This window comes from Geotrypetes seraphini, chromosome 3, assembly GCF_902459505.1.
Source record: "Geotrypetes seraphini chromosome 3, aGeoSer1.1, whole genome shotgun sequence".
Lineage (NCBI taxonomy): Eukaryota > Metazoa > Chordata > Amphibia > Gymnophiona > Dermophiidae > Geotrypetes > Geotrypetes seraphini.
Window position 1 is genome coordinate 200968590 of NC_047086.1, and position 14043 is coordinate 200982632.

Sequence of the window (14043 nt, forward strand, 5' to 3'; positions counted from 1 at the left end):
TGCTGCCTGCTTGTCCTGGGATAAAGTTAATGCTGAATACTACTGTAACTTGCTGTGCCAATTAAAGGAGGTATTGAAATTAAAAAGTAGAGGGAAGGAGTTATCTTTTTGCAAGACAATGCACCTGCTCACAAGACTGGCAAAATGATGGATATTTTGACTCAGCTGGGGTTTCAGTGCATAGACCATCCACCCTACTCAACAGATCTTGCTCCATCTGTCTATTTCCAAACCTTAAAGAGAGTTTGAAAGGGTGACAATGTTCAAGTGAGTCGAAGGCAATTGCAGCAGCGGAGCAGTATTTCAGTGATTAGACATCAGAGTAGTTTTTGGAAGGGTTACAGAAAATTCAGACATGATGTGCGCCAAGTGTGTTGAACTTAAGGGTGACTATGTGGAATAACTTAAGTTTCACGGCTTCATGTTATTCCCTTGGATGGGCTGAGAACTTTTCAACACCCCCTCGTACAATTCCTGGTGTTCTGGGGTATAGTCAGGGTAAGAGTGATCCCCAGTTGCTCCTACCCTGTTGGATCTGCTCTCAAATTGGCTCGTGTCAATGTGCTTTTTTAAAATTCTGGATTGTGCATCAGGCTGGTATAATGCCTGCAGTGTAGACTTCTATCTGGACTCCTTTGTCCTATTTTAGTAAGTTTCCAAGTTTATTTTGCATTTGATATACTGCCCATCGACAAGAATTTATTCTATATCAAGCTTGTCCTTTAACTAAATACAAAACAGAAAATATCTCAATGCTACTTTCTTTTGTTATTTATGCAGTTTGGGTAAACTTAAGTCTGGTAATCATGATTTTTATTTTTTTTTACATGTTCTCACAAGGCTCCTGTCTCGGAGGATATTTAACTACATTTGCATTGACTTGACAACCTAAACATGCCAGACTTCAGAAGTATTTGTTTTAAATGGTTCTCCCAGTTGTCAGCCTGCACTTGCAGTTCCTGGGAATAATATCCTGTGAGTTTAGCAGAGGGCTGTCGACTGCAAGCTTTGATAATCCCCAGTGGGACTCATTCACACAACCAAACTCTAGTTTTCGGTGGCAGTTTCAGTCTTGGCTGGCCTCTAGTGCAGGCATAAAGTTTAGTTTTGTGTGACACTTGCAGGTTTTTCATTTTGGTTTTATGAATTTTTGTTTCATGACAATTTTATTGCAACTTCCCCTCCAAACCCCTGTTTCCCTAGGCTTGTGGAAAATCAGTCCAATGCCCCTGATCATAGCTTAAATATCTGACAACCCCAAAACTGCCTCCCCAAGAGCTTCAGAATCCCCCCCCCCCAGCATAAATATTAGGCAATGTTATCCACAGTCAATCCTCTCTGGCCCTGAAATGGGGATATTGATAGTATAGTATTGGGCAGAACAATCCCCCTTTGCTTTTAGCCCCATTGTAATGAATCAAAATGAGACTTAGCCCCTGAACAAGAATTCCAGGAGTTGGAGTTTTTGAAACAGGAAATATTAAAACAAAGGCAGGTGCGTAGGCACAGTTCGACAGTTTCATTTGTTAGGAAGGGAAGAATGGGGTGTGGCACATTAACATATCATTTGCATACATACAGGTATAATCTCATAACATTCATGATAGTTATTCCCCCCACCCATCCCAAAAAAGGATAAACCCAAAAATGGAACAGGAAACTAGTGTATCAAAACAGTGAGGCACACAAAAACAAACAAATATATATATATATTTTAATAAAATAGCCAATAATGGAAAATTTCTTCTTTCTTCTCATTATGCCTCCGATTCACATGAATAGAGGTACAGCATACTTTTCTGTCTCCCCCCCCCCAGAGGCCTGACATCATATTTTCTCTTCTAAATCATGACTCTTTCTCCTTCCCTCCACCATCTTTTTGACCCTATTTCCACCCTCACTCAGGGCAGGATGCACAAAACTCATACCACGGTAAAAAATGCTGTGTTGGGAGTGATTTTTCTGTAGCAGGTGATGCTCTGCACGAATAGCATGCATATTATATGCATGCTACTTGTGCGGAATAGCCCCAGTAAAAGGGGAGGAACTGCTTGACACCTGCTCAGAAGAGCACAGTGTAGGCATAACTCCTCCCCTGATCCTTTCTGTCAGGCCTCAAAAAACCCTCAAATTTTAAAGTGCTCTTTTGCTCTGTCTGCCAGCTCAGCTGAGGTAGCAGGACTCCCCTGGCACATCACACAAACTTGACAAGGGCATCCAAAAGCAGCATTCGTTCGCAAAACAAGAGGCCCCTGTTGGAATTTGTGTAATGTACCTGATGCCCATCTGGTTATTGGCAAAGAAGGATTAAAAGCAGGAGGAGACTCAGAAATTTGGGAACTGTTATTAAGAGAGGAGTTGACATTTGCTGTATCTTCCAAAGCCTGAAAGCTAAGTGCTATGTAAACATTTGATTCAGATAGTGGATGGTATTTTTGCAATATGGGGGTTTTTTTTTTTTCTGAAGAGGGGACAGTTCTTGATATATAATTGTTAGAACTGGAATATACTGTAATAGGCTACTGGGCTTGATGAACTATTGGTCTGATCCAGTAAGGCTATTCTAATGTTCTTATCTAATCAAACAGGGCAGCCACAATTTTGGCCTGCTCTCACCAGGTTTTTAGAGAATTTTTTTCTCTATGTGGTGTTTTTTTTTTTTCCACTGTTCTTTTTTCCCTGTTTTTTGAAGTGAAGTCAATGATGATGATGATGATGATAATTTTAGACTAACTAATAAGCAGAAATATCGGATAAGATTGTAATCTGCTTAAAGAGCTTTGAAGCTTCTTTTGAAGTGATTAAGTAAAGCCTGGTGCTGTCCTGTCTTATTTCAAAGATACAGCAAACAGTAATTAAATATTTAGTTGGTGTCAATTGTTTGCTCCACTAGAGAAGCATTTGAATGATTGATTATCTTCCTCAGTAAAGACCAAAGGAAAGCATTCATTTAATCTCTCTACTGTGACCTGTACTCCCCTTAGTGTCCCCTTTGCGCCTTGATCATTTAATAGTCTGATTCCTTTACTCTCCTTGCTTCAAACATACATGATAAAATTATTTTTGCTTCCATGACAAAATTTTTCAATATTGGTCGCCGTACCTTAAGGATATGGCGTTACTCGAGAGGGTTCAGAGGACAGCAACACATCTGATATAAGGTATGGAAAACCTTTCATACGCTGAGAAACTGGGACTCTTTTCCCTGGAGGAGACTTAGAGGGGATATGATAGAGACTTACAAGATCATGAAGGGCATAGAGAAAGTGGAGAGGGACAGATTCTTCAAACTCTCGAAAACTACAAGAACAAGAGGGCATTCAGAAAAGTTGAAAGGGGACAGATTCAAAACCAATGCTCGGAAGTTTTTCTTCACCCAACGGGTGGTGGACACCTGGAATGCGCGTCCAGAGGGCGTAATAGGGCAGCTTACGGTACTAGAGTTCAAGAAAGGATTGGACAATTTCCTGCTGGAAAAGGGGATAGAAGGGTATAGATAGAGGATTACTGCACAGGTCCTAGACCTGTTGGGCCACCACGTGAGCAGGCTGCTGGGCACGATGGACCTCAGGTCTGACCCAGTGGAGGCATTGCTTATGTTCTTAATTAATGCTTTGTATCTAAGCTGCCAGTACTTGCACTGTTAACTTTTGTTTTTCATTCTGATCGTATTTTCAGTTTTTGACAGATGCATGGAATTCACCTGGTCTGGCTCTCTCATATTCATAAATGTCCATGCCTGATGCAAATTTAATCTTTGCAGCCTGCTCCTTTAAGTTTAAATGGTATTGCATTTGATCCTTAGTGGCTTCCCTCCAGTTAAGTCAGTTTTAATCATCATCAATATTGCTAAATTGCCCCAACACTGTTACCTCTTGCACCAAACCCACGTTCCACAAAGGACTAGACCTAAAATAACTCCCTCCTTGTGTTTCTTGAACCAGCTGTTCCATGAAGCATCTGATTTCATGTAGAAATTTTACTTCCCTACCAAGTTCTTACCCTACCAATCTGCTTGAAAAATGTAGATCCTATTATAATTGATGTAAACCAATGTAAATTGATGTAATTAACTTGTTACTTAATTGTTTATTTGTTTGTAAATCTGCTTGAAAACGTAGATCCTACTCTAATTGATGTAAACCGCCTAGAACTCGCTGGGTATGGCGGTATATAAAAAATAAAATTATTATTATTATTATTATGGGACATTTACCCAGTCAGTGCTGGAATAATTGAAATAACCATATTTTGTTGCTATTTTTTTAGCTTCCCTAATTTCTATTACCATTTCATCATTGGTCTGTTCATTCTGCCCAGGTGGACAGTAATATAGTATAGAGACCAATTACATTTTTGTTTCAGTGTCAAAACCAGCCTGAAATTCATTTTAAGCTAAAACAAACTTTGGAGCAGCTGCCATGCCACTCTACCCTCGCCAAACAGGAGACCTACCACACTATTGGTGGTTTAGTGGCTAGTTGGAGCATCTGGCTCTAATCCCAAAGTGCCAATCCGGACCTCCAGTGGCAGTCTTGCGAGATTGGCACTGGAGGTCCTAGCAGCTATTTTGACAGCAAAATTGACATGGAGTGACTAAGATTGCCCCGAGTAGCCACTAGACTATCAGCAGCATGGTGGGCTTACTGGGGAGGGGGGGGGGGGGGCGGAGGGAGGGAGGGAATGGGACTATTCCAATTTGGGGGCCGGACCAGACCTAGCAGTCAGTTTTGGCTTCAGATTTAGTTTCAGCTGAAACCAAAAAGCCAAGTTTTACTTTCCCTTCACACATGGAATTTCTTCAGTGCATTTTGTTTCCTGCATACAACTTATCTTGTTTGACTCAATGCCCTCCATCTACACAAATGCACTCTACACTAAGTTTGAGCCTTCCTATCATTTTGATATCATTTATACCTGAAGTCATCAGTATCCCATCCTTTTACTATCCTGTTTCCCTGAAAATAAGGCCTATCCCAAAAATAAACCCTTGCATGGTTTTTAAAGATGCTCCTAATATAAGCCCTACCCCAAAAATAAGCCCTAGTTAAGATCAACCCCCAAATGTCCCCGACACTCCCCGATTCCATCCCTACCCAATTTGTCGAAAAAAGTCAGACTCGTCAATTCAGCAACACCCCTCTCCTTCCCGACATACCTCCGTTCTGAGGCCTCTTAAAGCAGCAGCCGTGGCAGTGCTCTAAACGGGCTGCTTTACAGCCTTCCCCCACCGGGGCCTTCCCTCTGCTGTATCACTGATATCAGTGATGTGGCAGAGGGAAGGTTCCAGCGGGGAAGGCTGGGAAGCATCTGGTTCAGAGCACTGCCGCTGCTTTTGGAGGCCTCAAAGTGGAGGTATGTCAGTCTCACATTGGGAGGGTCGGGGGGAGAGGTTCTGCTGCCCAGGGAGATAAGAGGGAGGGATAGAAAGATGTTGCACAAGGGGATGGGTGAGAGAGGAGGAAAAATGCTGCACATGGGGGGGGGGAGAAAGGAAAGAGGAAGAATTGGTGTGGAGGAGAGGAAGGAAGAGATGATTGTTGTACATGAAAAAAAAAATAAGACATCACCCAAAAATAAGCCCTAATGCATTTTTTGACCTACCTCTTCATTCAGCATATACACTAACAACATCTAGCATTTCTATTCAATCATTTCAAAGTGTATTTTTTGTTTGTATGAACTGCTTATCAGCTGAGAACAGTAAATGAGAATCTTTCAACTGATGGCTTTTTTCAGCTTTGGGGTGGATAAGTCTTAGAATTATACATAGAGGTGTTCTGATAGCACAACATCAAACAATCTGACAACATTCTTAAGATTACTGTATGTGACCTCTGAGGCAGGTGACCTTCACCGAAACTTGGTTCCATGTCAGGTCTACTCAATAATGGTACTTTATCAATAAACCTCTTTCTTTGGATCTAACCTTTTGGTTCCTTGAGCATTTTCTCATTTTTCCTTGAGCATGTCCTACCCTACTTTCTTTTTGGACAAAAAAAGCCGTAATTTCAAACTATTGGGTGTGCTAGACTCAATGGCAGCTACTCTTGACTAGACACAATGAACATGTTGGTCAATATTGAGGGTTGTTTAAGCACTCAGAGAGCCTGCACCTATGGAGACAATGTGGTGGAGGCAACTGGGGATTGAGACGGCATGTGTAAGATTTGGATTTAGCTTAAATCTCTCTCAGTAGTTCATAGTTCAAGACAAGTTCACGACAGGTACAGCAGATATTTTTCTGGTCCCAGGAGGGCTTAAATCTGAGGCAGTGGAGAGTTAAAATGACTTGTCCGGATCACAAGGAATGGCAGCGGGGTTTGAACCTGGATTTCTTGGTTCTTAGTTCACTACTCTAGGTCCATTGGAGTCATTCAGTATACCCGAGCAGCAGGGCTAGCAGTATCAAAGGGGATCTTCCCCCTTTTCTGGGGTAGCAACAACTTCATCTAGCAACAATACTGGCTGTCACATTGATAGTTGTTTTTTTTTTGCCAGCATAGCCCCCACTTGAAAAAATAGTGAATATCACTGAAGAATACTGTTCTCAACAGCAGTATTGAGTAGCATTTTTGCATTTTAGTTCACCTGATCCTACTGCTTATTCTTCAGTTGTAGCTGTAATCCCTTATTTGAGTGATTTCAGGGAACAGAAATAATGCACGCAGGAAGAAAGGGGAAGAGGTATTAGATTCTAGCTATGTATAATTCATACTGCTGAGAAACAATATCAATTCAGTGGTACTTGATATTCTATTGTCCGGGTTGAGCCAGTTGCATCTAATTAGTCTCACCATAACAACCTTCCATCTATGAATATGAGAAACTCCAGACTTACATATCATGTAAATGAGCTTTATTTGTGAATAAAAATGTTTCACTTTGCCAGATTGATATGAAAGCAGTATTTAAAAAACACATACAGAAACAGTCCATTCTCATATAATAGAATAAAAGACACCACCTGTTGCCACACACCCCTTATCATAGTGTTCTTTATAAAATAGCCATAATCATACTTAAAATGCTCTTTAAAAATAGACAGTACCAAAAATTATCCCACTGGATTTTTTAATTACTTCCTGCTTGATGTATAAATCTATAGTGCAGCGCCCAAACATACTAAAAGCAGTATTTGAAGTGATAAGAAAGTTACTGTTAAATGCTCCTGTGTTTCTTCCTTGTGGCATCCTGGTTTCAGAAAAATATTACCTTTGTTTTTAAATCAATTATCTGCTGACCCGAAAACTCAGCTGTAGTATGCACTGGAGTCTTTTTATGTCATGGCCAGCAGGCTTTTAGGCTTCTTTGAGAATTAGGGACTATAGATGCAAAATCCTTAAAGAGAGGAGGTAGAGGGTTACTTGGGAAATAAATAACCCACTAAAAGTGAACCTCTATCAATTAACATTTAGAGGCTGAGCGAGACTACACTAACTTAAAGAAGCCTTTAAACTGTGTTATCCAACAGTCTTTCTAGGGGAGGAAGTGAATTAGAAGGGGGAATAAGCTGCTTTCTCTCATCTTGGCAAATACTACTCACCCTCCCTAGAATGTTTTACATTCATATGAATTATTCTGAACATTGCTAAACTGGAGTCAGGCCACATAGAAATACCCCACTAATATTAAAAGGGAAATCAGACTGCTAAATTATGGGGAGGGGGCAGGGAAGTGAGAAGACAGAGAACTATCAGTTAAACTTATCACAAATCAATTACTACCATAAGTCAGAACAGCATTTGGGAGGAACAAGTAGCAGGGCATTTAAAAAAGTAAGCCTTCTAATCACCTTGTATAATGTTTACTGCAGTTACACTGATAATAATTGTCCACAGTTTATAAAATTACTCAAAGACAAGTGTCAGACATGACACATTTAAAAGTAGCAAAGTGATCCCATCACAAGAGAGACAATGGAATGTTAATGTTAAAGTCTCAAAACTCATAACTGTTGCATTATTTCCTTAATTAACATTGCTTACAAGTGACTGGCATCCAGCAAAAGAAATTCTGAAGACCCAGGAAAGCAAAATGCTGATTTTTTTTTTTTTTTAACAATTCCAGTTTGTATTAGGATTTTTCCCACAGGTAATACAATCATTCCTCTATTCAAAATAAGTCAGGTCAAGTAATATGGAAAAATATAAATCTAAAACCAACACTTTGTATTCTAAACCTAGATTCACTCAAACAGCAAGTGTTGTGCCATTTATTTCTGTTCACAGGAGATCTGCACATTAGGCCTCAATGTGTGTTAAAGTGCTTGTTGCATTTTACACAATCACTAATTTTTATTTTTTTACACAAACAGGACTAAGTTGTTATATTAAGTATGGTCTGGTTTTCATCGTACTAATTCACAATAGAAAGTCTGACTTTAGGCAGCTCCCTAAAAGTTGTGGGTAATATCTGTTCAAAAACCTTTGTACCACAAATCCCAGGCACTAAACCATTTGTACTTGCAGTACTGTAGCAGCTGAAAAGGTTACAGAATAAGTTAAACTTTAATCTTACTGGGCAGTGCAAGATAATATTTACTAGAATATTAAAAAGATCTGGTAATTCTGATACAAGGAGCTGGGGTACATTGACACCAACATGTGTGTTACTAACTTTCTGGCTTAGGTCAAGAGAAAACTTTTTTTTTTTTGCATATTAATGGTGTCCATTATACACAATTAATGGAGTCCATTATCTGTTTTCTTATATGGCTTGCAAATACAATGGAACGATTCTTTCAGAAAAGACAGCTGCCTTCATAAAGCTAATGCACCAATGTAAAACCCAACACATAGCATCAAAACTTCCAGTGATTGAAGAATCACTCATCCTCATCTTCATAGTAGCGATTCCTTTTGATCTGCTCTTCCAAAGACAGATCTTCCATATCTTCTTCCCAGAACCCACTATTCTGTGACTCACAATTTTGGTCTGGGGACAGTTCCTTAGCTGTCAAGTCCTCTGCACTGGAATGCTCAGACCTCTGCTTCAAGTAATTATTCAGGAATGCTTCTTGTTCTTCTGAAGGGGTCCCATCCTCTTTGTTACCTATAGATAGCTCACCATTGTCTAACAATTTATCTTTATCTTTCTCTGAAGGACAAACCTCCTTGCTTGTATCTATTCTTTCTTCTCTTAATTCTCTCTCTTCTTCTCTCTGAGTTTTTAAAACCTCTGTTTTTCCTGCCCTTTCCAATTCTACTCCTTCTTTTTTGTCTGTTGGCATTTCTTTCATAATTTCCACATCCTGTTTCATCACACTTATATTATTTTTGTCATCTGAAGACGTGAGCTTCAGTTTCTCTGGTTCTTTATCCTTAATGGCCACTGACCTGAATGATGAAGCTATTGTGAAAGGACGACTCCTTTCTTTCAAGGACTGGCTTCTTCTTAGCTTCTTCAGGTCTCCATCCTCTTCATTTTCTGGCTTGTGGATTTCATCAACTGGAGGCCACTTTGGTTTGAACATTTTGATGCTATCTTCAGATGAACTTCCTGACTTTCCCATTTCTGACGGTGGTGGCCAAGCAATTCTCAGTCTCTTGGTCTCTATTGGTTTCTCTTTTTCAAGAGATTGTGGCACAACCATAGCTTCCATTGTAGCTGCTAGAATACCTACCTTTGCAATTGGTGCATCCTCCACTCCTGGACTTTGGGTTTCCTCTCGAGATGGCTTATCAGGCAATTCTTCATTCTCATTTTTGCTTGTCCACAGTTCCTTGTGCTGCTTATGTCCAAAACCTTCATCATAGTTGCCTTTGGATTTGAAGAGCTGGTTGAAGTGAGGTTTGCAATATATGTTTCCATGCAAAGAAGCATAGTTCCCAAGGCTGTGCAAAAGGCAATACAAAGACAAATGTTAACAGTAATGCTCAAATGATAGATTCTATTCAGTTTTTACAGAGAGACTATAAAATCAAGCACACTACTCAGATGGGATGGGGGCATCTGTCTAACTATACACAGTGCCTATTTAAGTCTAGAAATCCTCCTCCACCCCCCAACTAACTTTACCATCTCCAATTTCCTACAAAATTAAAACAGAACATAAGGTTCTAAAAAGCAGTTATCCAAGGACAACAAGCAAATATTCTCACATGTGGGTGATGTCATCCACTTTAAAAGACAGTCTCGTGACTGCCTTTACTACACATGCATGAGTGCCTTTCTGCTAGATGTTGATAGGCAGGACTGTCAGTACAGTTAAAAAAAAAAAAAAGCTAAGAAGCCAACTAGGAGAGGTGGGAGGGTTGTGAGAATATCTGCCTGCTGTCCTTGGATAACACCTGTAACAAGTAAGTAATAGTTCTTTATCCCAGGACAAGCAGGCAGCATATTCTCACATGTGGGATTTCCAGGATTATTGTTCATTGAAGGCATGTTTAATTCTATCATGATCCTTGTGAAAATGAAAGGGCTGTAGGGAAGCTAGAATTTAAGTAGAAAATACATTTCATAAAACTGATTGTCTGAAGTGACTTTTTTGTCTGGAATGACAGTCTAAACAATAGTGAGATGTGAATGTATGACCTGATGACCATGTGGCTGTTTTACAGATGTCTTCAATGGGAGTAGAACGGAGGTGAGATGCTGAACTAGCCACTGCTCGTACTTTGTGTGAAGTGACGGCTTTCCAATGTCAGCCCAGCCTGAACACAGCAAAAGGAGATATGTACAGACCGCCAGACTGGAGCCCCAAGTCTGAGAGGAAGAGCCAAATAGAATTTCTGTGAGGCTAGGCTTGAGCATGGAGCAGTCCACCAGGGTGAGAACGTAATCTTTGAAAGAAGACAGGCAGAATGATTTTCTGAACTGGGAGACTATTTTGTGAGAACTACTCTATTGTGGTAGAACATTGTGTAAAGAGGATCAGACACAAGTGCTAGAAGTTCATTGATCCTGTGTGCAAATGTTTAAAACTATGAGAAAAACTAATCTCCAAGTGAGGTACTTGAGAGATGCAGATAAGTGTGGCTCAAATGGAGGTTTCATTAGCATTAGTATGGCTAGTACCATATTAATAATAATAATAATAATAATTTTATTTCTTATATACCGCTGTACCGTGAAGTTCTAAGCGGTTTACAGTAGAAACAGAAGAAATGCAATAAGTAAGATTAATTAAGATGAAGAGAGAGTACTTAGAGTTCCCTGACTGTCCCAAAGGCTCACAATCTTGCTAAAGTACTTGAGAAAAATAAATTAGTTAGGTTATAAACATAGAGTAGAAGAAGTTAGGAAAACAGTTCATAGGAAAATTAATTTTGAATACATTATACATTATATATTGTTCTAGGAGATTTGGACATTACCAAAAGAATTGCGTAATAAAGATTATCTAGATAAATTACATAACAGTGATTCATGTACATTACATGGTGTGGTAGAGGATTCAATTATGAAAATTACATATCAGGGAATTAAGTGATAAGAGAATATAGTGGAGAATATCAGTATATACGGTTTACAGATTGGAAGTTACCTAATAATGACATAAGAAGTTTATTAAGGTCCTACACTACCAAAAGAGGCTTGAGAGATGGCTTGGTTAGATAAAAGCCTTTCATGAATCTAGAAACCAGAGGATGCCCGATAATAATTTTCTATCTAGGAGTGCATGATAAGCATTGATAGCACTGAGATGGAACTCTGACTGAAATAGTTTTGAGCCCAGTATTAGAAAGGTGTAAGAGAATCAATGGTAGAGGACATGAAACTGGGTCTAGCAAGTGAAGATTACACCAGACTGTGAAGCAAGTCCACTTGAAACAATAGCAGCATTGTGTTGAAGGTTTCCTTGAAGCTTCTATAATGGCTTACGCTAGAGCAAATAGTGTAAAAGCATCTAGTCTCGAAGAGAAATACCATGCTGTGAGAGCCAATGAATATAGATTGGGATGGGGAAGAGATCCATTGTTCAATGTCAAGAGATTTGGAAAGATTTGTATTGGGATTGGTTCCGGTGCACTGAATTGAAAAAGTAGAGAGAAGGAGAAATTAGGTTCTTACCTGCTAATTTTCTCTCTTAAGAACATAATTGTTGCTGCTGGGTCAGACCAGTGGACCATTGTGCCCAGCAGTCTGCTCCCGTGGCGGCTCTTAGGTCAAAGATAAGTGTCCTAATTGAGTGTAGCCTTACCTGCATACGTTCTGGTTCAGCAGGAACTTGTCTAACTTTGTCTTGAATCCCTGGAGGGTGTTTTCCCCTATAACAGCCTCTGGAAGAGCGTTCTTGATTTCTACTACTCTCTGGGTGAAGAAGAACTTCCTTACATTTCTACAGAATCTATCCCCTTTTAAGTTTAGAGAGTGCCCTCTCATTCTCTCTACCTTGGAGAGGGTAAACAACCTGTCTATCTACTAAGTCTATTCCCTTCATTATCTTCATTTCGATCATGTCCCCTCTCAGTTTCCTCTTTTCAAGGGAGAAGAGGCCCAGTTTCTCTAATCTCTCACTGTACAGCAACTCCTCCAGCCCCTTAACCATTTTTGTTGCTCTTCTCTGGACCCTTTCGAGTAGTACTGTGACCTTCTTCATGTATGGCAACCAGTGTTGGATGCAGTATTCCAGATGAGGGCGTACCATGGCCCGGTACAGCGGCATGATAACCTTCTCCGATCTGCTCGAGATTCCCTTCTTAATCATTCCTAGCACTCTATTTGCCCTTTTCGCCGCCACTGCACATTACACAGACGGCTTCATTGACTTGTCGACCAGTACTCCCAAGTCTCTTTCCTGGTGGGTCTCTCCGAGTACTGCACCAGACATCCTGTATTTGTGTATAAGATTTTTGTTACCAACATGCATCACCTTACACTTATCCACGTTAAACCTCATTTGCCATGTTGCGGCCCATTTCTCAAGCGTGTTTATGTGATGTTGCAGGTCTTCGCAATCCTTCTGTGTCTTCACTACTCTGAATAACTTTATATCCTCTGCAAATTTAATCACCTCGCTCGTTGTACCAATTTCCTGGTTATTTATAAATATGTTGAAGAGCATGGGCACAAGCACCGAACCCTGCAGCACTCCACTCATGATGCTTTTCCAGTCCGAGTATTGTCCATTTACCCCCACTCTCTGTTTCCTATCTGCCAACCAGTTTTTAATCCATGTGAGTATTTCATCCTCGATTCCATGGCTCGCAATTTTTCAAAGTAGTTGTTCATGCGGGACCTTGTTTAACGCCTTCTGAAAATCCAGACTGGTACAGTTCACTGATGGGTAATAGCTCTGTTTCCTATCTGCCAACCAGTTTTTAATCCATGTGAGTATTTCATCCTCGATTCCATGGCTCGCAATTTTTCAAAGTAGTTGTTCATGCGGGACCTTGACGCCTTCTGAAAATCCAGACTGGTACAGTTCGCTGATGGGTAATAGCTCACCATAACCAGAAGATGGAGTTTGAGACAAAACTTTTGGCTGCAACAGTGTGCTTCCCTCTACATAACCAGTCTGCCGAATAGCCAAGCAGAACTAAGAAGAACTAATTATAATAGTTAACACCCTGAACAAGAGTAACAATTAACAGAGCAATAGTGTTGGAAAATGCATAGAAAAAAACCCCTTCAGCAAACGTCCTCACAGCTCGCCAGCTGAGCCAAAGCCGCTGTTCTTTTGATCTCCCTGTCCCTAGAAAAATACTAGAACCCACAGGAAAAAAAAACAAAAAACTCTTCACGCAAATCTGTAAGAACAACAGAGTGGTGACTGTACCAGCCTGGAGAGTCTAAAAGAAAATTAGCAGGTAAGAACCTAATTTCTCCTTCTTTAGCATTTCTCCAGACTGGTACAGTTCATTGATGGACATTCCAATGCAGTATCCATCACCCAGAGGGCCTCCACCAGAACAAGCTCACTGAACACCATGTACCGACACGCCTGAACATCCACACGGTAATGTCGAACAAAATAATGCAGAGAAGACCAAACCGCTTTACAGATATCCACTGGAGGCACCAGAGAAAACTCAGCCCAAGAAGCTGCCTGACCCCGAGTGGAATGAGCCTTGAGAAATTCCAGAACAAGCTTCTTCT

At 40.3% G+C, this 14043-nt stretch overlaps 1 protein-coding gene and 1 long non-coding RNA gene across 2 annotated transcripts in view; one reads left to right on the top strand and one right to left on the bottom strand.

Annotated features, from left to right (window-relative positions):
• LOC117357904 overlaps positions 1 to 11020 on the top strand; it is a 41922-nt gene extending 30902 nt beyond the window's left edge. The window contains exon 3 of the long non-coding RNA XR_004538895.1: positions 10563 to 11020. This is a non-coding gene — a long non-coding RNA (uncharacterized LOC117357904). The remainder of the gene's footprint in view (positions 1 to 10562) is intronic.
• The window catches only part of LIMA1 (LIM domain and actin binding 1), a 198674-nt gene continuing 191473 nt past the window's right edge, over positions 6843 to 14043 (bottom strand). Inside the window, 1 exon segment of the mRNA XM_033939149.1 lies at positions 6843 to 9836. Coding sequence (XP_033795040.1) covers positions 8828 to 9836 — 1009 coding nt within the window. The 3' untranslated portion in view covers positions 6843 to 8827.